This window comes from Mesoplodon bidens (assembly GCF_964165515.1).
Source record: "Mesoplodon bidens genome assembly, chromosome: 11".
NCBI classification, from domain to species: domain Eukaryota; kingdom Metazoa; phylum Chordata; class Mammalia; order Artiodactyla; family Ziphiidae; genus Mesoplodon; species Mesoplodon bidens.
The window spans coordinates 85,391,197-85,417,988 of record NC_138167.1 but is presented as its reverse complement, the minus strand read 5'-3'; the positions used below and the strand labels follow the sequence as shown (position 1 = coordinate 85,417,988).

The 26,792-nt window shown below is 42.1% G+C and overlaps 1 protein-coding gene across 1 annotated transcript in view; it reads left to right on the top strand.

Moving 5' to 3' along the window:
• PLEKHG7 (pleckstrin homology and RhoGEF domain containing G7) overlaps positions 1 to 26,792 on the top strand; it is a gene marked incomplete at both ends in the record, with an annotated part of 83,041 nt that overhangs the window by 762 nt on the left and 55,487 nt on the right. Inside the window, 5 exon segments of the mRNA XM_081249104.1 lie at positions 736 to 909; positions 4,203 to 4,913; positions 5,424 to 5,446; positions 21,332 to 21,459; positions 24,300 to 24,340. Coding sequence (XP_081105230.1) covers positions 736 to 909; positions 4,203 to 4,913; positions 5,424 to 5,446; positions 21,332 to 21,459; positions 24,300 to 24,340 — 1,077 coding nt within the window.

Here is a 26,792-nt window from a genome sequence, read left to right as displayed (position 1 = left end):
CCTAGAACTGACTCACTGAACTAGCAGTGATGATCACTGAGCACCTGAAGGGGAAGTAAAAAGCCACATCTGCATCATTTCTGTATTGGATCAGTCTGTTGCTACTGTTCAGTAGCAACAAATCACCTGACTTTTTCTTAGGCCGTCTTAGATTCTGAACTCGCTTCCCCTTAGGCTTTTTCATAAACAAATAACTGGAAAAGTCTCTAAGGAGGGGAGAGGCCAGTTCCTCATTTCAGCTCCCATCAAATGTGCCTGTGCTTGGCCAGGAGGGTTCATTGTTACAGGTGTGGAACTTGTTCTTCCGAACCCTTGCCTGGCAGCTCGCTGTGTGGCTCTGCTGATTCCCTTGTCATGACCCACGTGGACAATGTCACCTTCAGAAGTAGACCATCTTGCAGGTATTAGAGGCCATTCAGCTGCTATCTGGGTTTCCCTCTTGCACTTTTCATTTGGTCAGATCCTGTTGCTACCAGCTTCTCTTGGTCCTGTCTTGCTGGTCTCGGTCAGGTCTAAGTAGAATGGGTGAATCATTAATGTGCGTGGTTTAATTTCGAGTACACTGAGGTTGCTTCCCCTAACAGCGTGGGTGGTGGCTGCTGGCTTCTTAAAGCTTGGGAGGTCAAAGCCTGGTGGATTTACTCTATAATGAGCATTTACTGATTTAGTCTTTTAGAGAACATAAAGGAGAAGAGTTAGCCTGAACTCTTCTGTTAACTTATGGCTTCCTACCAGATCCACGGGGATAATCATTTAGGGAGGACCTCCCAGGAGCCTCAGCCATTATCTCTGCAAGGAGCTTGTGAGGGAGGGACTTTAACATCCTTTCATAAGTGTGGCCTGGAGGCTGACAGAGGATTATCCCAGGTCACAGGGCTAGCTGGTGAGGCAAAGAGAGCAAGTAGATCGGTAACTCTAGAGCTTGGGCTCCCCTTCTCAGCAAACGGCCTCCCAGAGCTCCGCTGTAGTCAAAGTTTCTCCAGTTCTGCGGTGGGTCATGTCAGCAGTTACTACTGCCTGGGTTCCAATATATGAGACACTGGCCAGTAAACAATACTTAATGACCCTTAAGTCCCATTGGGTATAATAACCACCTACAGACTGCCACACCCTATGTCAGGACAACTAGAAAGGAAATCTGAAGCAGTGTCCTAACCCCTCTAAGGAGGAGAAAGAAGGCACAAAAACAGAGGGGAAACCCAAGGACCAAGAATTCTGATAGAACTATTATACAAGTGCCTGTGTAAACATACTGAACTCCTTTAACCATGCTGCTGCCTAGAACTTGGAAAATGCTATGAAGGGGAATGAAATAAAGTCCCCTGGGTGTGTATGTGTGTTGGAAGTACCTGTAACTCCAGTCCTCAGCTCAGGTATTTGTTTGTTGGGAGAATGAGGAACTGGCCCTCCAGTAAAGGACCTGAAAAGAGACCTAATACACCTGTTTTCATCAGTGGTCAAAATGGGTCTTTTCATTCTTCTCCTGTGAAGCTGGTGTCAGCCAGAAATTACCAATCTAAAATCAAAACCAGTTCAACCTCACCTTAACTAAAATGTAAGTTTCCTAGCAAGTATTACTGTCTCTCCTCACCCCCAAAATAAGGGTACCTCATACATTTTTGTTCTATATGTGAAGTCCTGTAACATGAGTCCTCAGCTCAAAATATTAAAGCAAACCCAGCATTAAGAATTTCAGATTTCTTTTGTAGTAAGAATCGAACTGACTTTAGTTGATATCTAAGTAGTTCCTTAAACAACTCTCCAATCTAAAATCCAGTACCTTTTAGTGTCACTTGGCTTTAAACCAGATGAGAGCCAGAGAGTAAACATAAGAGAACACAGAGTCCCCCAAATCAATCTCACAGAATCGTCATGCCAATATCATGATGTTGGGCTCTTCCCCTTTACCGATAAGAATAAATCTAAGAGTCTATTAATTCTCTTGACACAGGGTTATTGGACTTTTACCCCTGAAACAGATTAGAAGAAACAAATTAAAGGAAACAAAGTATCTGCCATAGGCAAGTACAAAACTATAAGGAGAAGTAATGACTAAAAACTCAGGAGTACATCAGTGTGAGGCTATTTCGTATGGGGTAAATAATCATATGCTATTAAAAACCTATGACAATTAGCCTCCATGGAACTACAATAAACAGTCATAATACTGTATGTCATCTAGTCTCAAGAGTCACAACATAGGAGGACAGGTCAACAAGAATTTTCCGGTGGTCCGTATACTCTATTATCAAATTGAGGAGGTAAATGATACACCGTAGAAAAAGTTCTAAAAAGTGTTGTCAGTGAAATTAAAATTATACAGCACTAAAAGAGTAAATTATTAGCTATCCTTAAAACTGAGCAATCCAAATGTGTCCATTCCTGAAGGGTTACAGATTGCTTTAGAATTATAGACTTGCTGGGAGTTCCCTGGTGGTCTAGTGGTTGGGATTCTGGGCTTTCACTGCTGTGACCTGGGTTCAAACCCTGGTCACAGAACTGAGATCCCGCAAGCTGTGCAGCATGGCCCCCAAAAAAAAAAGAATTATAGACTTGCTGCAGTTATTATTGGAGATCTCAGAATATGTGGTCAACTACTGATGTTCCATCCACTAACAAGCCACGTACAGCCTGAAACCGCCTCCTACGTTGCCCATGGCAAGTCAAAACGGTTATTATTTGCTCCACAGTCCCACACCAGATCTGTAAATAATCAGGAGTTGCCTCTTATGCAATAGTTGATAGGATGGGTAAGGACTGATGCTTTCCCACAGGCAACTACTTTCTTCAGATGGAAAACTACAAAATAATGGAATAGCAGTAACTCATTTCCATGTCACCATGAACATATTTACACCATGGTAGAATCAGATTTGCTTAAACATGAGAAGAGCTTAATTCGGAGGTAATTCTGCATTAGTGAATCATAGAAAGCACCTCTAATCACGAGAAGCAGGGCATCTATCTGCATGACATCTCAGTTTTTCTTTTCAAACTGGTGAGTTATTTTTCCACAACACGGGGATGGAGAAAATCTAAAATGCCTCTTGCCAAATACTTTGCATAACTATCTTTGAAATTATGTCTCATTCTGTAATTTAAACCTTGAGGGAAGGGGGTCTCATTTTTCTTGTTCTCTCATCCTTATATCCCTGGAATACTCCAAAGCACATATACACATATGCATACATATATAAATGCAGAATGTAAGGGAAATTGAATGTATATTTGATTCTCTTAAAATGGAATAATCAAAAGCTGATGAGCTTTGTGGCTTCCAAGAAAACTCTTAGATCACCAAGGTTTTTAAAAGCTTTTTTGTTTGAACTGGAAGGGATATTAAGTAACAGGTAAATGTTGCCAGAGCTGCTCCAGGTCTTTAATCAGAACCCATCAACCTCCACAGTTAGCAGGAGTGTCCTTGCTTAAAGCCTGCTAAATGCCCCCCACCCCACCTTTATTTAGCAGGAGTGAACACAAATCTTTAAGTTAAAGGGTCCAGAGATAAGAAAGCAAGCTACGAACAAAGAAAACAGATGAAACCAGCTGGGACTAAGATGGCATGAATCTGACGCCCAACAGATCCTGTCTCATTATGCATTGGTTTTACTATATTAAGATATTATGTGACACACCTACCGGCAGCCAGGACCAGACATTAAGGACCAAAAAAGGATAAAAAGGGGGTGGCACCCCACTTCCTCGGAAAAAGCCCTGCCCCTTCCTGGTAGACTAACGCATAAGCCTCCCCACAATTAGCCTCACTCCTCCTCCCTTTGTCTTTACTCTTTAAATCACTCTCGCCACTTGGGCGAGAGGTTGGTCTGCAAACGCAGTTCCTGCTTCCTCATTCTTTGGCCACTAAGTAAAGCTTGCACTGTGTCCATCTCCGCTTGGGTTTCGTATTCACCTATTCGAACCCCAATGGAAAAAAGAACTCTCCCCCATTGAGGCACAGAGCAAGGTCCAAACGACTTAATTCGGTAACATAAACAAATTTCAATACGTAAACAATTTAGACGGGAAGACTGGACTCACTTACGTTAATTATCTACAAAACATAACAGATACTAATGTTAACCGGGCATTCCCTATCTGCTCTGGTGAATTATAAGTTTTTATGTGAAAGTTCAGACACCTTTTTTCTCACCTCCGTCTCCTTGTTTGCAACAGATTCCGAACTCTGTTCTTGCTCATTAAAGATGCAGCCACCTGCTTGCAGTTATCCTCTGGAAAAGGACGAAGACACACCTGAGGAAGAGAGGCACCCGAAGGCGCAACCTCAGTGCGGTCGGGAGAACAGCAACTTTGACGGCGTCCCCTGGAAGCTGCCAGCAACCGGGCCTCTTCGTGGCGTGGAGAAGACGGAGCCATCCTTCCCGGAGGTGCAGCCCCCAGACTGCGGGTCCTCTCCTCGACGCCCCCTGGAAAGCCTGTCCAAGAAGCACTGTCAGAACCAGGGGAAACTTCTCCACTTTGACCGGCAAGCCCCGGGCCGCGTATCCACCTCGCCCACACTGAGGAGGTTAAAGGGCGGCAGCTGCGAGAGCGTGCGTGGGCGTACGCACGGCCCTGCGCATGCGCCGCCTCAGCTCGCGGCGTTTGAGGTGCCCACCTGGGGCAGCTGCGAGGAGACTTCCGGCTCCCCGCATCGTCTCTCCAGCGGGCTGTTTGGAAGCCCAGAGGAGTCTTCGCAGTCCCTGTGTCCCGTGAGACTCCACTCAAGATTGCCTCCGGACCCCGAAAGGGCACTCAACGCAGCCGACTCGTTTGAGCTCCACATGGCGCCCAGTGATGAGCTTGCCCTTCCCGTGCCTCAGCCCCTCAACGAGGGGTCGCTTCCTCAGGCCTCCCTTCCACGGAGTGGAGGCCAGCCAGCACCCAGCCGCTCCCCACAGCTCCCCAGGCCTCAGGTAACACAGTCCTAAGCCTCCTGCCTCTCATTTGGTGGATGCAAAGCATAGTAAGTCTCCAGGTTGCCATATTGCCCGGTCGCGGGGTGGGGTGCTGTGTTGGGAGACGGCTGGGGGGACGCACAGTCTTTAGGACAGTTGGCTGTCAAGTAAAAGGGGTGCAGCAGTTTGGGGAAGGAGCGTGGAGGTCGAGCTCACTTTCTTCTTCAATATACTTGAAGGCACTTTAAGAAAGAACCCAGGCTAGAGATTGTCTGTCAGTCGTTAGAGAGTAAAGGTGGCCCTCTAGCAAATCCGGCGCTATGTGAAGGCCACCTGGCGTGGCTGGTTTAAAAGGGCAGAAAGAGCAAACTACTTAAATTTCTAATGTTCTAACCTTATCCCCCGAAAAGAAAAATCGAAAACATTTTAGCTAGGAAAGTTAATGACCTCTCCCTTCAAGATGTCTGCTTTGGAATTTTGGGTGGGTTTGAGCAAGACTAAAACATGTATTTTTAAAATTTATTTCAGAGAGAAGAATTGCATCAGTCCAGGTATGTGTGTCTTTATTTTCTCTAGTGCTATGAAATCTGTTGACTGTTTACTTTTACGTCTTTTACTTCTGTTCTGACATAGCAAACCTGATGGTGTGTTAATCAGGGCACTTTGTTTTACATCCCTCAAGTCACTCTTCATATTATGGGTGAAAGAGTCGTAATTTCAAGTCTCCTTAAAGCACCCAGCATTTTGCTGTGGCTTTTGGGGCAGCGTATGACAGCCACAGGTGAGCATGGTTTTCATTTTGAATTGTCAATGACTTGGTCCTGTGGCTTAATTAACATCCACCAGTAATAGGTTTTGTCAGGAAGAGAAAATGTAAAGGCCAGAAACATTCAACAACTTTTCAAAGAGAAATTCAGAGGACAAGGATAAAAGGAACAAGATGTGCTGTTTAAATCTAGGATGACCTTTAAAATGCCTGTTATGACAGACTGTGCTTTTATCTAGAATGCAGGTAGATGTGTCACTTCAGAAACCAGCTCTGAACTTTCAGCTTGGTCCCCCAGCTGTGGCAGTGGACTTGCCATTTCTTTTAGGGATGAAGAGCTTCTGTGGCAGTAAGGGAAAGATCCAAGCCCAATTATATCCACCCAATTTGTAGGATTGGTGGGAAAGCCCTCAGTTCATTTGGAAAGTCATGGAGGAATCCTCAGGAAATTAGCTATTCTTTTATTAGTGGACCTCAATCCTCAAGCAAGTTTGCTGTTCATAGTAGGAAGGATGAGATCCATCTATGCAGTCTTTGTTTATTTTTAACCCTAGTTGACCTAAATGTCAGCTAAGGTAGAGGATATTTACAAAGCCATAGGCAAATACAAAGTATTGTTAGTATATCAGCTAGCTATTGCTACATAACAAACCACCCCAAACCTCAGTGGCTTAAAACAACAACCTGGTATTGTTTCTTATAAATCTGTGTGTCCATTGAGGATCAGTTGATCTAGGCTGCGCTCAGCTAGGTAGTTCACTCCACATGTCCCTCATCCTTTTCATGGAACCAAATTTCTACACGGGGCATGTTCTTGTGGTGAGGGGAGAGGTTCAAGAGGATAAATGGAAACATGCAAGGCCTCTTGGACCCTGGGCTCTGTACCTTGTCTAATTCTACAGGCCAAAGCAAGTCACGTGGCTGAACTCAAGGGCAAAAAATTATGTGTCACTAGCAGTGGGAGAACACTTAAGTATTATATGGCAAAGTGTTTGGATGCAAGGGTTGATGAAGAAAGCGTCCTTTAATGGAAACCTTCCACAGGTGTGAACCAGAATAAAGCTCTAAAATGACACCTAATTCAGATGTGTCAGAGAAAGTGAAAAAGAGAGTAGTGTCAGAAAAAGATGATGTTGCTTAGAGTCAGTCATGCAGAGTCTAATAAGGTGTTTAGGAATTTTGTTCTTTACCCTAAGAGCAGTGTGAAACCACTGAATGGATTGATATGATCATATGGATACTGGGTAGACATGAGAGTTAGATGAGAGTGGATTCCAGCAGAACAATTAGAATGTTCAGGTATGAGAGGTTGGTAGGTTAGGCTCTGATGAAGGCAGTGGAGTTAGAAGGAGGTATCTCGGTTCAAGAGATACCATCACCTAGACTTTGTGAATAGTAGACCATCAGGGGAGAGTGGAAGGAAGTTGTCAAGAAGGACTTCCGAGCTTATGGCTTCCACTGTTAGGTGGCAAATAGTTCCATTCTCTGATCTAGGTAACCTTGGAAGGGAGAAGGGGATATGGGTAGGTGGGGTGTAAGTTTGAACATGTTGAATTTGAGGACCTATGGAACATCTGAGTGGATATTTTGAGTGGATAGTTGACTAGAGAAAGCATCATGGATGGAGATACATATATCTGAGAGTCTTTAATCAAGGAATGCTTCCTAGAGCAGGTAAAGTCTGTCCAGCTTTGTGTGTAAGATGGAGTTAGCAGATATAAAGGCTAACTGATGGGACACACCAAGCCATTTGCAAAAGATGACATGCAGGTAATTTTTATTGACCTGCAGAATCTTTGTGAGGCAATAACAGAAATAGTCTTAAAAGATGCAAAGGGAAAACTTGGTCAGAGGGCTTGAGGCCTTAAAAAGTTCTGTGAGGTTCAGTATGTCACAATCACATACTACAAAATAGTGGGAGGTTACAAAAAATCGCAACAGGGAATCAGAGGGGAAGTAATTTAGACATCTTGGTATCTGGTAATGACCCTGAATTATTCAGTATTGTTTTTTTCAGGACTTAGTCCAATACTTGGCATGTAGTAGGCAATGTTTATTGAATGAATAAATGAAAGGCTAAGTAACTATAAAAAATATGTTTAATAAACATTCATGCATTACTGCTAAAAAGAAGTAATTTTGCATCAGCTGCAGACCACTCAATCTATACTTTTTTAATCAAAAGTTCACCAGAAGCATGAATTTTTGGTAAACAGGTAACCGTCTTTGGCACAAAGATCCTCTGTCTGCCTGTCTTTTGCTCCTTCTCTCTCTCTCTCCTTCCTGTCACTGCAGTCTTTTCAGCAGCCATTTGTTCAAAGGGCTTCTTCCTGCAGGTGGCTACTTCCCAGGCCTTGTAGTCAGATAGTGTAAGGTAAAGAAAGGGCTCTGCATGAGGCCCTGATGTCCATTGAGGAGCTGGGGTACTCACCTCAAAAACTTATTTAAACTTTATTTAAAACATACTTAAACTTATTTAACTTAGGCCTTTAATATGCCTATGAGATGGTATAAACCAGGGGCTAGCAGACTATATAGCCTATGGCCCAAATTCGGCCCACTACCTGATTTTGTAAATAAAGTTGTGTTGGAACACAGCCACATCTATTCATTTAAATACTGTCCGTGGCTGCTTTCCCACTGCAACCACAGAATTGAGTAGACACTACAGAGACCATATGGCTCACAAAGCCTAAAATATTTACTCTGTGGCACTTTATAGAGAAGGTTTGCTGACCCTGGTATGTTCAGTTAAGAAATGCTTGCCTCTGTGGCTGTCAGCCAATCACAGCAACTTTTTTTTTTCCTTGTAGCCCTTTTGCAAAAATTTTTCTTTTAATGTAGTGTTGTAACACATGGCCTGACAATTGGGCAGGCTTATATAAATGAGAAGGGCCCAATCTCCTCTCATTTCTGAAATCAGCTCAGTGTTGACTTTGATTCCAGGTTTTTCTTTGTGGACTTTTTTTTTTTATTGTTGTTCCCTCTGCCTATATATAACATTCCAGTGAATTAACACTCATTCTAAACTTTTTTTCTCCTATCACCAAACTGTGCCTCCTAGAAAACAGTCTTTATAATTCATTCTTACTAAAGTGTGAAGGACTTCAGGCTTAAGGCATACCTACACTCATCTTTCCAAGGAGAGCAATGTATTTATCCCTTTTGGGTTTCCCTACACCTCATAAATGCCTCCATCATAGTACCTAAAACACTGTATTGTATTTCTTTCACATCCGTCTCCTTTCAGAAACAAGATCTTCCTGACGGCGGAGACCACTTATTTACCCTTCATCTCAGCAGCTATTACTCAGCTAGAGTCTGTCTCCAGAATACTTACTGAAGGAAAGGATGGGTGGAAGGATGACAGGCAGGCTGCTTGGCTTACAGTTTACTTATCTGTCCCTGATGTATTTGAATTTTAACAGAGGACATGACTTGAATCCAAGCAATGAAGCCATGTTAGTGGAATTTTAAACATCAGGAAGTGAGTGGGGGGATTTTGTGGGTAGGGACACCTTCCTGGCACCCCTTAAAATCGATAATCACAGAAAACTGTCTCACCCGACTTTTTAGTCAGCCCTGAAACTGAGAAAGGAAATGTACATACTATTACATCTATGAGAACAGACTAACCTTCCAGTGCTCAAAAGAAATAGGAAAGAAAACCTAAATATATCCAAAACATGAAAACAAAATGACAAGGAAGAGACCAGACAAAGACATGGAATGCCAGTAAAGCGTTTCCCAAAGCCAGATTTATCTGGAGTTACCCTGGGGGGTTGGGGTGGGGGTTGCAGCCGGCATGGTGTTAAGAATTACTGGAATCAAACTCCCTGGGTTTGAATTCTATCTCTACTTCTCTGGCAGCGTGACCTTGGGCAAGGCTGTGAACAGCTCAAAACCTCAAAGTCTTCATCTGTGAAGTGGAGATACAGATACAGCTGACCCATCAACAGCACAGGGGTTAGGGATGCTGACCCTCTGTGCAGTCAAAAATTTGCATATAACTTTACAGTCTGCCTTCCTTATCTAAGGTTCAGTCACCAGTGGATTCAACCAACCACGGATGGTGTAGTCCTGTAGTATTTCGTGAAAAAAAAAATCTGCATATAAGTGGACCTCCTCAGTTCAAACCTGTGTTGTTCAAGGGTCAACCGTAGTACCCATCCAATAGGCTTTTGATATGATAAATAGTGTAACTTAAATATTACCTTTTTTTAAGAAACCATCATTCATTCATTTAGCACTTCCTGTATGCAAGTCACTGACTTATTCTTTCTAAACTATTCTGACCCCAGAGTGAAATGATCGATCACTGGAAGCTCATCTAATGTGTCTAAACGTTAGATTCAATACAATGTTAAATCCTCCCCAGACTTTTACCTAAAACCTGTTGTGTAGCTAGCACTGTCTGTAAACTCTAAGTAATGCCATGGGGGGAGAAGGCCCTGTCTCAACTGTTGAGCTTAAAAGCTTCTTAGAAAGTTACTAACTAATGATTAATAGATGGCATATTGGTTATTTTGTTTGCTTGCTTTATTTAAGTCTCAGCTCTCCATAGCATCATATTTTATTGTGTTGCTTTCTTTTTTTCCTCCAATTGTATTGAGATGTAATTGACATAGAACATTATATAAGTTTAAGGTGTACAGCATAATGCTCTGAAGTATGTATATATTGCAAAATGATCACCACAATAAGTTTAACATCCATCACCACACATAGTTACAGTTCTTTCCCTTGTGATGAGACACATGAATACTGTTGATTAGTCGGAAGAGACTGCAGCCTCAGGGCATCAGGGAAGCCTTCTTGATCCGGGCACGGCTGGAGGCTAGAGTGGGAACTGGCAGCTTCCTTTCACATCAGGAACCATGTGTTATTTTTGCACTGGCATCAGCTCCCCCAGAATGTAAACTCCATGACAGCAGGAGTTGTGCCTGTTTTGTTCATTGCTGTATCCCTAGTGTCTAGAACACTACCCGGCACATAGTAGATGTTCATTGAAAGTTTAAGGAAGAAAAAAGGAAGTGCATTTGTTGGTTAGTTAGGTTAGGTCAAGCCTCGTAGGGGAAATTGTATAATCCCTTTTTGGAAAATTTCTCCTCCAGCCATTTGTTTATCTCTCTCTAGCTCTTTTCAACCTCCCCCATCTTCCTAATCTGCTTTGTGTTCATCTCTTGAGTGTACGTTGGGTTGTTGGGGATTTGTACAAGTATGGTTTGATCCCACTGGGTAGTATTTTGACTCTTGTCCAGAAAAGGCAGTAGCCTCGAAAGACGGCGAGAGTTCTAGAAAGTTACCAGTATCAGCAGCTACCCTGGTGCTCTGAACACATGTGTGTTTAATAACCATTACCGATTGAGCCCAAAATGTCTCAGCATGGTGTGTTTTCCATGCAGTTGGGCCTCCAAAGACTGTCTCTGTTTCTGTGTTCAAACTGTGTCGGGATGGGTTCCATTTGTTCACTCCACATTCATGAAGTGTCCGCTCTGTGCCAGGCCTTGGACAGTAAGCTAGAGGCTCCCCATTCATTCTCCCTTCTCCGTTGGATTTTCAGCAAATGGAACATTTCAGTAGCAAATGGGAAATTATAATCAAAGGAAAGTTCCTAACAATCTTGTGAGACTCATAATGAAAAAATATTTCCCAGATTTAACCAAGAAAGCTACAGTTCCATAAAGTGGCAGTTGAGTTATCATTTCTCTGTTGATTATTTCTTAAAAGGGATTTTTTTTAAAGATTGTTACTGATTCTTAATTGGCTCTTCCTGTATAATCAACTCAGTTATAAGCAAGCATTCCCATTTGCACCGTATCTCTACCATAGGGTAGAACACTATGGTTCCTAAAATGGAACACCTGCTTTTTCTAGTCACACAGTTACTGGAAAACCGCCTGCCGGAAAAGGTACATTTACCATGAATTTCACTATCAGACAAGGAATGAGGCCTGATAAGCTTGCCTGATAAAAAAACCTTTGGGTTATCTTACTATCGTCAGTCTCCAACAGTGAAATTGAAAAAAATATTAGAATAAAAAACTCAATTGTACTTTTTATTAAAGTTAAAAAAAAACCATTGGGCAACATTCACAGCAGAGGGGAAGGATTAGGCTGTGCCTTATCCAAACACTAGTACCTTCAATAAAATTTTTACTCCATTAAGACACACATATCACTATAGGGCAGTTGCAAACCTCCCTCCCCATATTCTCTAGTATCTTTGTTATTTTCCTTTAAAATTTGCACCTGGGAATTAGAGCCCAGTAGTCCTTGGCTTAAGCCCCCTGTACAGAAGGAATCTTTTTTTTTTACTTGCAATTTTTTTATTTTTTTTATTTTATTGGAGTATAGTTGATTTACAATATTTTGTTAGTTTCAGGTGTACAGCAAAGTGATTCAGTTATACATATATGTATATTCATCCTTTTTCAGATTCTCTTCTCATATAGGTTATCACAAAATATAGACTAGAGTTCCCTGTGCTATACAATAGGTCCTTGCTGGTTATTTATCTTATACATAGTGTGGTGTGTGTATGTTAAACCCAAGGAATCTGTTTTTGAAAAAATGCAAATAATATATCTGTCATATTTCTGAAGGAGGAGCTTTAATTATTCATCTTCAAACATTTCTGCCAAGATAAAGGTCATCACATAATTACTGCCCCACCCACGGGCAGGGAAGATAAGAGCAAACCTAAACCCTCGATTCATAGATCATGAGGGATGGAAAGGGTCTCACTCAAAGTTGTTTTCCACATAAGGAAACTGAGGCCCTGGGAAGCGACATGCCAAGGTCACACGTAATGAAGGTCAGAGTTGGGAATCACAGTCCTAAGTCAGGTGCCCTTGCCATTCAATTGCATTGCCCCCTTCACTCGTCTCCTGTGGCTGTCGTAATAAATTACCACTAACTGGTGGCTTAAAAACAACAGAAATTTATGCTCTGAGAATTCTGGGAGCCACCAGTACAAAATCAAGGTGTCAACAGAGCCACCCTCCCTCTCAAAGCTGTAGCGGAGGACCTTTCCTTGCTTCTTTATGCAGGCGTTCCTGGGCTATGGCTGCATTACTTTAATCTCTGTCTCTCTTCACGTGGTCTTCTCTCCTATTTGTGTCTCTTCTCTAAGTATCTCTTATAAGTACGCAGGTCATGGGATTTAGAGCCCACTCAGATAATCCAAAATAACCTCATCTTGAGATCTTTTATTTAATTACATCTGCAAAGACTCCTTTTACAAATAAGATCACATGCACAGGCTCCAGGAGTGAAGAGATGGACGTATATTGGGGCGGGGGGCAGGGGTTTCTATTCAACCCACTACACACCCTCTTTTATCTAAAGTAATAACCACCATTATATCAATTTTAAAAAACGCTTAGTGCTTTGAAATGGTTTGTAGTATCTTTTTCTCTCCTTCCATTTACAAGTCTTTTTGGAGTCAGACTTGGGTATTTGAATTGAATTCTTGCTCTGTTGTTCACTAACAATGAGACCTTAAGTGAGTTCCTGTCCTTCTAAGCTTCAGTTTCCTCAGCTCTATAATGAAACAGTAATTTCCACTTCATAGAGTACTTGTGAAAATCAATATGATCATGCATGTAAAGTTCTTAACAGAATGTCTAGTGAAAGCCCATGCTCAGGAAGTGCCAGCTGATTTTAAGTAAGAATAATATTCACCGTGACCAATCTGTTCTTTACAAAGTGTATGTATTTGAGATCTACTGGGGGACACACTTCCCCCACCAGAAACTTTTCTGGCACCAACACGTGAGCACAAGCTCATTCCTGAGTGTGACACATGAGTGTGTGGCCTGCTCAGCTGAGGGGGGGAGCATTCTCTGGATTCTTTAAATTGTTGCCATCCCAGCCCACACCGTGGACCTTTGGATCTTCAGCAGAAGACAGAAAAAGGAGAAATTCTGGTACCAGAAAGGAGACAAGATTATTCCAGCAACCATGGGACTAGTCCCTTCAGATCTGACCGGCCTGGGGCAGCGCAGCTCAGGGTTAGTGAAAGTGTGGTTGTGTTTGGGTTTGTGGGGAGTGGGGTGGCTGGCAAGCCCGAGAGGGCTGCGAAGTCTGGGTCAGGCACCCAGTTAGTTATACAACCTCCTGGGTCCAGAATTTTGTCCTGAAACAAAGAACCAGAACAGCCAAGAATTGAACCAAAAACCAAAAAAAAAAAAGAAAAATGTGTTTCCCATGGATGTTTGTTTAGTGTACTTTTTCAAACAAATAAAGGGTAGCAAGAAGCTATACTGTAGTTACACAGTGACAGTGGCCTGCCAGCCACACCCCAAACATTTTGCAGTTATTATCAGCTCATTCCTTAGTGTAATCTCCCTCTGAGGAAATTAGGTACCAAAAAATTCTCTTCCCCACCCCCTTCACACAGGATGCCATGACCCCATGCACATACCATTTTGTTTGGGGGAGGGAGATAAAAAGTCTGAATTTACTGCAGTGATTGCTTCCAGTGGATAATCAATCCAGAACTGGATACAGTGACCCTGTGTGCATGCCATGTCTTATGAGAAGCAGTCCTTTTAGAATAGCAAAAATGAAATACCAATTTGGAACCACCAACACCCCTCCCCACAAGAGACCTAAATGCAAAGTCATTCTGAATTCATTGCAACTATTTGCATTAATATCACTAGTCCAATGATGAGCAGCCCTGGCTGACACAGGCATGGGATCCTGTGCAGAGTGCCCAGAAGTCTAGTCGGCTGCCAGGCATGGGTGATGCAAGGGCAGGTTTTCTGTACCAATTTATGTCTCTGCATGATAGTATGTGCAGATGTTCTTTCTTGTTGTTTGCCTAAGTCTCTGGTTATAACTGTAATTCTTGATATTTTTATTAACTAGTGCCCTATTCTGATGAACGTAAGAATGTCATCAGAGCTTCTGTTACGCCCTCCCAGGGGCATGCCCCGCTTTCCAGAATGAGCATCACTGGGTTTTGAGCACTAAGGCAACAAAGCCAAGGTCATGGCTCAAGCACTATGCAAGCTAGTTGTCTTCCCTATGCTCCATATGTGCACATGGAACTCCAAAACCTGCCCTATGTGCTCCCAAATGGATGCCTTATGTCAGAAGGTAGCCCAGACAAGGAAGAAATGGATAGGGGTAACTTAATCACCTTTAAAGGCTGTGGTGGAGACTCAAATTGCACTTTGTGTATTGTATATGTATATAAGTATACAATTATGATCCAGAAGGGAAAAGCAAATTCATTTGAGGACTATCTGGATATCATTCTATAGGTCAATATAGTTATTCATTCAACAAGCTTATTTGATTACCTATTCTATGTCAGGTTCCATACTTGGTGCTTAGACACTATGATATATAAGACACAGCATGAGCCTTCAATGAATTCATTATAAAGAGGCAAGGTGGGAGTAGGGAGGGAGAGAATTGACTCTCTCTGAGCAGATCAGAAAAGACTTCTGGAGGGAGAGCCTCTAAGTGGGAATTTAGAGATGAATACGAGTGTGTCAGGCTCAGTGGAGATAGGCAGGCAGATGGAAACTACCTGAGCCAAGGCATGGAGGCATGAAGTGCAGGGTGAGTTTAAAGAACAGTGAGTAGCTAGCTATGAGTGGAGTACACATTCTGCAGGAGATCACGTCAGGAAAGTAGAGCGATGGATGCCTCAGTGTGTACAGGTTTGGTTATTATTCATTTACTGAACAAATATTTATTGAGCCCTTACTAAACACAGGGATTTAGACCAGGAGGTAGGAACTTAGGATAAAAGGAGAGGAGGTAAGACATGAATCTGCAAAACTACCTTATAAAGTAAGATGCTTTCCTCGAGGGAGGGCAACATCAGAAGAGTCTTTTACTCATTCGTACTCATCAGTAACAATGGATTGAGTACTAAATGGGCACCCACCCACACAAATTATAAGACATGCTTCTTGCAAGGAAGGAGATAGCAGTCTAGTGGAATAAACAGACACATAAATAGAACATGATATTATAATATATTCAACAACCAACATAATCACATTTATTGGCAGCTTACTAAATTCCAGACATGGATCTAAGCGCTTTATGTTGATCAGCTGATCCTCACACAAGAAGTAAGTATGATTTTTCTTTTTTTTACAACTTTCTTGGTGTATAATTGCTTCACAATGGTGTATTAGTTTCTGCTTGATAACAAACTGAATCAGTTATACATATGCTCCCATATCCCTTCCCTCTCGCGTCTCCCTCCCTCCCACCCTCCCCATCCCACCCATCCAGGCGGTCACAAAGCACCGAGCTGATCTCCCTGTGCTATGCGGCTGCTTCCCACTAGCTATCTACCTTACATTTGGTAGTGTATATATGTCCATGCCTCTCTCTCGCTTTGTCACAGCTTACCCTTCCCCCTCCCCATATCCTCAAGTCCATTCTCTAGTAGGTCTGTGTCTTTATTCCTGTTTTACCCCTAGGTTCTTCATGACATGTTTTTTTTTTCTTAAATTCCATATATAAGTGTTAGCATATGCTATTTGTCTTTCTCTTTCTGACTTACTTCACTCTGTATGACAGACTCTAGGTCTATCCACCTCATTACAAATAGCTCAATTTCATTTCTTTTTATGGCTGAGTAATATTCCATTGTATATATGTGCCACATCTTCTTTATCCATTCATCCGATGATGGACACTTAGGTTGTTTCCATCTCCGGGCTATGGTAAATAGAGCTGCAATGAACATTTTGGTACATGTCTCTTTTTGAATTACGGTTTTCTCAGGGTATATGCCCAGTAGTGGGATTGCTGGGTCATATGGTAGTTCTATTTGTAGTTTTTTAAGGAACCTCCATACTGTTCTCCATAGTGGCTGTACCAATTCACATTCCCACCAGCAGTGCAAGAGTGTTCCCTTTTCTCCACACCCTCTCCAGCATTTATTGTTTGTAGATTTTTTGATGATGGCCATTCTGACTGGTGTGAGATGATATCTCATTGTAGTTTTGATTTGCATTTCTCTAATGATTAATGATGTTGAGCATTCTTTCATGTGTTTGTTAGCAGTCTGTATATCTTCTTTGCAGAAATGTCTATTTAGGTCTTCTGCCCATTTTTGGATTGGGTTGTTTGTTTTTTTGTTACTGAGCTTCATGAGCTGCTTATAAATTTTGGAGATTAATCCTTTGTCAGTTGCTTCATTTGCAAATATTTTCTCCCATTCTGAGGGTTGTCTTTTGGTCTTATTTATGGTTTCCTTTGCTGTGCAAAAGTTTTTCAGTTTCATTAGGTCCCATTTGTTTATTTTTGTTTTTATTTCCATTCCTCTAGGAGGTGGGTCCAAAAGGATCTTGCTGTGATTTATGTCATAGAGTGTTCTGCCTAAGGTTTCCTCTAAGAGTTTGATAGTTTCTGGCCTTACATTTAGGTCTTTAATCCATTTTGAGCTTCTTTTTGTGTATGGTGTTAGGGAGTGCTCTAATATCATATTTTTACATGCACCTGTCCAGTTTTCCCAGCACCACTTATTGAAGAGGCTGTCCTTTCTCCACTGTACATTCCTGCCTCCTTTATCAAAGATAAGGTGACCATATGTGTGTGGGTTTATCTCTGGGCTTTCTATCTTGTTCCATTGATCTATCTTTCTGTTTTTGTGCCAGTACCATACTGTCTTGATTACTGTAGCTTTGTCGTATAGTCTGAAGTCACAGAGCCTGATTCCTCCAGCTCCATTTTTCGTTCTCAAGATTGCTTTGGCTATTCGGGGTCTTTTGTGTTTCCAAACAAATTTTGAAATTTTTTGTTCTAGTTCTGTGAAAAATGCCAGTGGTAGTTTGATAGGGATTGCATTGAGTCTGTAGATTGCTTTGGGTAGTAGATTCATTTTCACAATATTGATTCTTCCAATCCAGGAACATGGAATATCTCTCCATCTATTTGTATCATCTTTAATTTCTTTCATCAGTGTCTTATAATTTTCTGCATACAGGTCTTTTGTCTCCTTAGGTAGGTTTATTCCTAGATACTTTATTCTTTTTGTTGCAATGGTAAATGGGAGTGTTTTCTTGATTTCACTTTCAGATTTTTCATCATTAGTGTACAGGAATGCCAGAGATTTCTGTGCATTAATTTTGTATCCTGCTACTTTACCAAATTCATTGATTAGCTCTAGTAGTTTTCTGGTAGCATCTTTAGGATTCTCTATGTATAGTATCATGTCATCTGCAAACAGTGACAGCTTTACTTCTTCTTTTCCAATTTGGATTCCTTTTATTTCCTTTTCTTCTCTGATTGCTGTGGCTAAAACTTCCAAAACTAAGTTGAATAAGAGTGGTGAGAGTGGGCAGCCTTGTCTTGTTCCTGATCTTAGTGGAAATGGTTTCAGTTTTTCACCATTGAGGACGATGTTGGCTGTGGGTTTGTCATATATGACCTTTATTATGTTAAGGCAAGTTCCCTCTTTGCCTCCTTTCTGGAGGGTTTTTATCATAAATGGGTGTTGAATTTTGTGGAAAGCTTTTTCTGCATCTATCGAGATGATCATATGGTTTTTCTCCTTCAATTTGTTAATATGGTGTATCACGTTGATTGATTTGCGTATATTGAAGAATCCTTGCATTCCTGGAATAAACCCCACTTGATCATGGTGTATGATCCTTTTAATGTGTTGTTGGATTCTGTTTGTTAGTATTTTGTTGAGGATTTTTGCATCTATGTTCATCAGTGATATTGGCCTGTAGTTTTCTTTCTTTGTGACGTCTTTGTCTGGTTTTGGTATCAGGGTGGTGGTGGCCTCGTAGAATGAGTTTGGGAGTGTTCCTCCCTCTGCTATATTTTGGAAGAGTTTGAGAAGGATAGGTTTTAGCTCTTCTCTAAATCTTTGATAGAATTCACCTGTGAAGCCATCTGGTCCTGGGCTTTTGTTTGTTGGAAGATTTTTAATCACAGTTTCAATTTCAGTGCTTGTGATTGGTCTGTTGATATTTTCTATGTCTTCCTGGTTCAGTCTCGGCAGGTTGTGCATTTCTAAGAATGTGTCCATTTCTTCCAGGTTGTCCATTTTATTGGCATAGAGTTGCTTGTAGTAATCTCTCATGATCCATTGTATTTCTGCAGTGTCAATGGTTACTTCTCCTTTTTCATTTCTAATTCTATTGATTTGAGTCATCTCCCTTTTTAGTAGGTATGATTATTGTCTACATTTCACAGATGGCAGTCAGGGCCAGAGAGGTTACTTGCTCAATCAAGGTCACACAGCTAAGATGAAAATCAGGCAGTTTGACTCCACATTCTTAACCACTGCTGCAGAGAACTGTAGAAGCATGGAAGAGAGACATATAAACCAGCCTAGAGGAGGCCGGGGAAGACTACTTCTTCTACTCCACCATTAGTTATGCCCTCTCTGAGGTCCCCAGGGAATATAAAGATAGCTTATCGACTCATGCCAAATTCATAATAGTTATCAGATTGTGTACCATCTAGAGTTGAAGCTCAGAAGAGTAAACTTTTTTCCCCAAAGTTTACCTAGCTTACATTTCTCATTCAAATTACTGTACTTTTCCCAATCCCCTCTATCCCCATAAACACCAAATCTTATTGTATGCTTCCAGGGTCTTTATCAAGAAAAGTATAAAGTTTACAGGGAAGCTTCTAATATTTCTTTTCAGGGGACTTCTTGGGTCTCCCAAGAAGAAGTTTATATTATCTAATACCTTTTGCATAGCACTGTGAAAATTCCTGGCTGGATTTGTATACTGTTAATTCATTATGTATGAGTTCCAATGTCCTGTTTGCAAAATGAAGAAACTAGAATTGTATATCTCATTCAAATTACTGTAACTTTTCCAACTCCCACCTAATTCAGCCCCCTCTATCCTCATAACCACCATGGACATCGGGTTGGCAAATAACAAGAAAGGGAGAGTTGTGAGTAGTTGTAACTCTAATGATTTTGTTACAAACCTCATCATAAATAGATGGTGAAAAAGTCAAATAAGAGTGCAGAATGCTGAAAGATGACATTCTTGGAGAAGGAAGTCCAGGATGAGGAGATCTGCGTCAGTTAAGACAGCATTTGTCTGCATGTAACAACCAAACTAGAACAACCTAAGCAAATAAAAAATGTTTCTCTTACAACATAACCAGAGCCCAGGCCAGGTCAGATGTCGGCATCCTGCCAGGCTCCTGTTTTCCTGTTCTGTTATCTTTGCAAGATCACAGGTATACTTTCAGGTATCAAGCCGTATTCATGACAACAAGAAGGGCAAAGGGCAAAAGGTAAAAGGAAGAAGCTAGCCACCTCTGTCCCCTTTGAAAATTCTTTCCCAGAAGCCACACCCTACAACTTGCATTTAAATCTTGTTGGCCAGATTGCTGCAGGGGAGTCAGGGCTTGTCAGTGCATTAACTTGGCACATGCCACCCCCAACAAAGCAGGGTTTTGATAATAATAAAAGTGGAGAGCATGCATGCTGGCTGGGCAGCTAGCAGTGCCTGCAACATTACTCTAAAATTCTCCAATAAAAAAAAAAAAAGGAGAGAGAAAGGCCAGTCAAAACAGATTTTAAAATGCCAGGAAATGCAGCTAATTGAATAAATCTGAGCCTGATTTTATCTAAGTAATTCCTGTAAAGTTACTTAGATAATCCATGGCCCTAAATCTCATGGGATGAATAGGAGTTAGACAGGTTCAGAGAGGGCAGAGCATTCCCAGCTAAGTCACTGACGTGTGAAACGTTCTGTGTGGAAAATTACAATCCATTCCCTGTTTCCAGAGAATAAATTGCAAAGTAAAGAATATTAGGAAGGTAACTGGGCCAGATTAGGGAAGGCTTCTGTGGTTGCTTTAAAAATGTGTTTATCTGAAGCCAGGAGGGACTAAGTCAGACTTACAAAATTCCTTTGTATGTAAAGTAACCTGTATGCTAAGCTATTTGTTGATGAAAAGAGAATTTAGAGGTTACATTGGTCAGTAAATAGAAGGAATTGCATCTCTCATTCTCAGAATAGACTAAAGGAATATCTGAACAGCTATTAGGGGGAAGCTCTGAAAATCCTTACAATTCGATGCAATCATTCCTCACCCGTTTTGTTCCTTAGTGATCACAGAGCAAATGCCCAGTGGCTTTGGAGCTACTCCCCACTGTGTCTGATGTCAAGCATTTATTTTCTGAACATCCAACAGACAGGAAGTTTCATGAAATAGGGTGGAAGAAAGGAGAAGGTAGGTAGGCCTGTTTGCTAAGCTTTTCCAACAACAGTCCTCATTTTTCTCTAGGAAAAACAAAAGGGCTGCCTTTAAACAACTGGCCTCCAATATCTAGGGGTGTTGTGGCCATGGCCATGCCCATGCATCCTGTTCCCTCTGAGGCCATATTCATAACTGGCAAAGACTCTTGTGTTTAAGGGCTTTCTCCTAGTGTCCTCCTGAGTCAGAACGTATCCAGTATGTTTATGTTGACACTTTCAGGCGAGCTATTCTGCTTTGGATTAGTCAAAATCATAAGCAGTCAATAAGGCTCAAAAAGGTGTCAAACATGGGCGGTGGGTGGGTCCTCACAGCCCTCCATGCCTGGAGCCTGGAGTGGCCTCCTGAAAAAGCAGGCATTAATCAGGCTGCCAGCAGTCACTTCCGAGTGCCCGTGCATGGGCACGTAAGCTGTAAGCTCTCTCCTTCCATCTCTTAAACACAGATTCTACGAGCACAGGAGGAGTTCTGTGGTGCTCAACTTATCTGGACTTGAGGTGTTCCCCGGGGACCTTCTGGTGTCAGATGGAGCTGCCGATTACCTGTGCCACCCACTTCTGCTGCTGAATTCAGGTCCTGTCCATTCAGCATACTTATATTACATACCTGCTATAGGATGGGTGTTATAATAAGCAAAGGGTATTTTCAGAATATTTAATGACTAATAGAACATGGGCACTGACACATTAGAACAGATGTCTCACCAATTAGGACAAGCATCAGCCATGAGTTACTGGAACCAGCTGAATACCGCTCTTGGTTTTGGGCATTCCACTTACAGAGATGGATAAGGGATGGATAAGGTATAGACCTGTCCTCAAAAGGTCCTCTTGTCAAATAATATACCCCACATCTAGGGCCTGGAACAGGTACACCAGTGACGGTCACCATCGTGGAGCAGAATGCCCTCTCTGGGCTGGTGGGCAGCGTCGCTGTCATTGTCGTAATGCCACCCCCCACCCTGTTCTGGCCTCCAGCCTCACACTGGTGTCTTCTAACCACGGTGGTAGCGTGTGGAGGCAGCCGGCCCAGTGATAGCAGATTACTGTTAGAGCAGATTAGAGGGAGGCGGCTCAGGGAGAAATGTGCATGTGGAACGCAGTCGTGAAAGAAAAGAACAACTGTGGTGTTCAGGACACGTTCCCACGATTCTGATGGTAGCCTTTGAGAGCTAAAAGGAGACTTCAAGATCATCATCCATCCTGGTAGTTTCTAAACTGGTTTTGTTCTTAGCAGAGCTCTTTTTACAAAAGAATCCTTACTTGGAAATCCAGTCTATAAAACAGATCCAGGTGCAGTTGTCGTGCTTGAAAATGAGGCAGGTCCCAAAGACTCACCTCCAAGGCATCCCTAGAAGCCCAGGAGAGCCTGTGACAACACACATGGAAAACCACCAAGCTCTTTCCTCATTCACATATGTGCCAAGGGAGACCCAGAAAGGAGAAGTGGCCTAGCCATGGTGCCAGCTGGTTTGTGCCAGAGGAATGGGATCGAGACTCCTGAGTCCTAACCCTGTATACGCTCCACCAACCTGCATCAACCACCCGTTACACAGGCAGCTGTGAATAAAGCATAACTAACATTTGTATAGCTCTTCACTCTTTACAGAGCCCTTTCACATCTGCTGTCCTATATGACACAACAATCCAAATGCCCAAATGAATGAACCAAGAGGGAATTAAGTGATCTACTCAAGGACAGGCCCCTAGAAATGAGAGCTAGTTCTAAACACAGCATAACCTTAAGAGGTTAGTACGTGTTCTGTGATGCTTTGCAAATGCTCTAAACTGGTTAAAAACTAAAGCAGTACTTCTCAAATACTGGTCCCAGACTAACAGCTTCAGCATTGCCTGGGAAATTCTGGGGTCCCATGCCACACCTTCTGAATTAGAAACTCTGGGGGTGGAGCCCAGCAATATGTTTTTTAATAAGCCCCCCCAGGTGATTCTGATACCAGCTAAAGTTTGAGAACCAGCATGCTAAGGAACAAGGTCATAATTGCTGCATGGTGTTCTTTGTTAAGTTCTCTGCTAAGCATGTGTGCCTGGCATCACAGTAGATACCACGGAATAAAAGATATGCAACATTCTTCACCATATCCCTCCATTCCCTCTTCTCTAGGAGGTTAGAATAGAGTTCTCATGTCCCCATCATGGTCTAATGCAGTGCTTCTCAAGCTCTGATGTGCATATGAGTCACCTAGAGATATTGTTGAAATATAGATTCTGATTCAGCAAAACTTATTATTTAATAAAGATAATAGAAGATTAGGGATTCAATAGAGACACATTTAAATTTTCTTCTGAATACTTGTGAAGATTTCCCAAGGCCCTAAAATTACCCCTAAAGTTAGAAAAGCAGAGGAGAGAAATTTGCTAAGAGACCCCAATTATTGCAGTTCAAATTGTAAATAATAATATACCACCAGGCATTTGAAGCCTTAAGAGAGGTGAAGCAGATTTGTCTCTGAGGGAGGTTTGTCTCTAATCTCCCCTTTACAAAGGTCAAAAAGGTGGTTAGAATGAGCAGGATAAGCGGTTGGATTCCAGGGTTCCAATGAGAAAAGTCCCTCAAGCACACTGATTTTTAGTAAATGCTGCTCAGGTAATTGCTTTCATCTGATGGAAGTATTATGCAGTCTCCTGATAAACTAGTAGAAACAGATGAACCTTTAAAACATCCATTTTGTGTACTGAGTTATCAGAACATCTCACCAAAACCTAAGAGATGATTCCCACGTATTTCTGGGTAGCATTAGAGATTGATGCAAATGACATAAAAATCAAGAATCCACAATCTAATCTCTTTACTTCCTGATCATCAAAAGAATGTGTGAAAAATGACTTCCTTTTCAATTTAAAGCAACTCCTAAGGAGTTTGTGGATGGTGGCCAATAGAGATAATAAGCCCCCAACCTAAAGATTGGTGACATGGGTTGATGTGCCCCTATTTCAGGAATCTACACTCAACCACACCTGGGAGTTATCAGGCCGATGCAGTCTCTGACTCTCAAGTTTGGTCAGGCTATTGAAGTTGCATATGCTGGGGTGGATTCCAGTATAAAAATAAAGTCCTTTCAGCCCTAAAGTCCTGTGACTCTGTCTTAAAATAATACTCAACATTTTATTGCATTTTATAGATTTCTCCTTGAATGATGGGGGGAAAAGGAGGCTGAAACAGGACAATATCACCATAAGGTAGTAATAGTACACCAGCCTTTCAGTTGGAACATCGCTTCGTTTACTCATCTGCATAAATATAAATATTCATCCTGTGCATTCTCAAGAGAAGGAGAATTAAAGCAGGACAAATTCTGTTTGGCTCATTTGAAAAGCAGGTTTTGTAAGGCACTCCATTGATCTGTCAGTAGTTACTCAAAGTACTAATATATCTTCTTTAATTTCACCCACCAGGATCCAAAAAGCCAAGATGGCCTTTCTCCAGGAGAGGAGTGGTGAGTGTTGTGCATTGTCATTTTGTTTTAATTAAGCCTCCAGTAGCTAGGAAAGTAAGAAATGGCTAAAGAACCTCTTCATCCTGCTTTATCTTTTCATGACAGCAGATGGCACGTGAAGTTTAAATTGTATCATCACATTCATAGTAGTGGATACAGAACTTGCCAAATGATGCCACTTTGTGCAGTGATACCGTGCTAATTGCCAGTGGTTAATGAGCTCTGCAAGAAAACAAAACAATCCTAATATTGCAGTGCCTTACAGCTCCAAATTTATAACTTGACACAGCGTAGGAAACAGCTCACTCGATGAAGAAAACTTGCACAAGCGTATGCCCCAGTTTGCAGCCTGTGCCCAGTATACTGGGAACGTTGAAAAAATAATGAGATATTACAGAAACAGATTCCACAAATACACTTCTGTTTCTGGGAAAGCCAGTTGGATTAGACCTAGCGGGTTTTCTTTAAATTCATTCTTGCACCCTCAATTATTGAAGAGTTATAAATTGAAATCAGTAGTGCCTGGTTCTTTCCTGCCTAGGTCAGGAGTTAGCCACAGTGAAGCCTTTCTCACAAGCATGCTGGGGGCAGAGGGAAGGAGTGTTCCTCGCCTCTGGAGTGGGGAGGAAGGAGAAGGACTGACTGTGTTCTCCCCACGGTACCTACACACCACAGCCAGCAGCACCAGGAGGGCCTTATGAATAGTTGCTGCGCTTCTTTCTGTTAAAAATCTGCCCACATGGCCTCTACAGTTGGCCACCAGTTATCGACATCTACCTTGGAGGTTCTGTGGATGCACATACATTGATACTTAACTACCATAGCTAAATTAAAAGTCCTCTGAGGTTTCAATCCCAGCTGCTCCATGTACTGCCCTGTGACCTTGGCGAAATGAATCCATGTCTCTCAGCTTCAAGTCCTTCCCTGTAAAAAGTAGGTGGTAATAGTGGCAGCCTCTTAGGATGGTTGTGACAAGTGAGTCAAATAATGTGTGTGAAGCTCACCCTGGAGGTGGCGCCTGAGACAGTTGTTACTGGCCATATTATTGTTAGTGTTGTTCATAACCAAGGCTTGGAAAACTGTGTGTTCCCATAATCAAGTATAGGAGTGACTTTCATGTTATTTTTTCAAGGGTAAAAAAATGGTGTGAGTGTCTTACTCCCCTTGGGCTGCTGTAAAATACCACAGACTAGGTGGCTGAAACAACCAGTATTATTTCTCACATATCTGGAGGTTGGGACGTCCAGGATTGGGGTGCCAGCATGGTCGGGTTTTGGTGAGAGCTCTTTTCCTGGCTTACCGATGGCCATCTTCTCTCTGCGTCCTCACGTGGTGTAGAGAGAGCTCTGGTGTCTCTTCCTCATCTTATAAGGGTACTAATCTCATTGTGAGGGCCCCACCCTCGTGACCTCATCTACATGTAATTACTTTCCAGTGGTTTCACCTCCCAAATACCATTGTGGGGTTAGGGCTTTAACATATGGATTTGGGGGGCGGGACAGAAACATTCAGTCCATAGGGACACAGTTGAAACATTACAAGTTTCAAATCATAAACTGTTAGTAAAACTATGATACCATTGTCATCAGAGCTGTTGCTCACCAGTCTTTCTCATTTTGCCCCTCTTTAGGGACATGATTTGACTGTTTTCCTGGCAGCTCTGAGACAGGGCCTGTGGTGCAGCCTCTCCGGGGATCCTTCCTTCCTTCCTTCCTTCCTTCCTACCTTCCTTCCTTCCTTCCTTCCTTCCTCCCTCCCTCCCTCCCTTATTTAATATCTTTATTGGAGTATAATTGCTGTACAATGTTGTGTTACTTTCTGCTGTACAACAAAGTAAATCAGCTATACATATATCCCCATATCCCCTCCCTCTTGTGTCTCCCTCCCACCCTCCCTATCCCACCCCTCTAGGTGGTCACAAAGCACCGAGCTGGTCTCCCTGTGCTATGCAGCTGCTTCCCACTAGCTATCTATTTTACATTTGGTAGTGTATATATGACCATGCCACTCTCTCACTTCATCCCAGTTTCCCCATCCCCGCTGTGTCCTCAAGTCTGTTCTCCACGTCTGCATCTTTATTCCTGCCCTGCCACTAGGTTCATCAGTACCGTTTTTTTAGATTCCATATATGTGCGTTAGCATCTGGTATTTGTTTTTCTCTTTCTGACTTACTTCACTCCGTATGACAGACTCTAGGTCCATCCACCTCATTACAAATAACTCAGTTTCATTCCTTTTTATGGCTGAGTAATACTCCATTATATATATGTGCCACATTCATCTGTTGATGGACACTTAGGTTGCTTCCATGTCCTGGCTATTGTAAATAGAGCTGTAATGAACATTTTGGCACATGACTGTTTTTGAATTATGTTTTTCTCAGGGTATGTGCCCAGTAGTGGGATTGCTGGGTTATATGGTAGTTCTATTTTTAGTTTTTTAAGGAACCTCC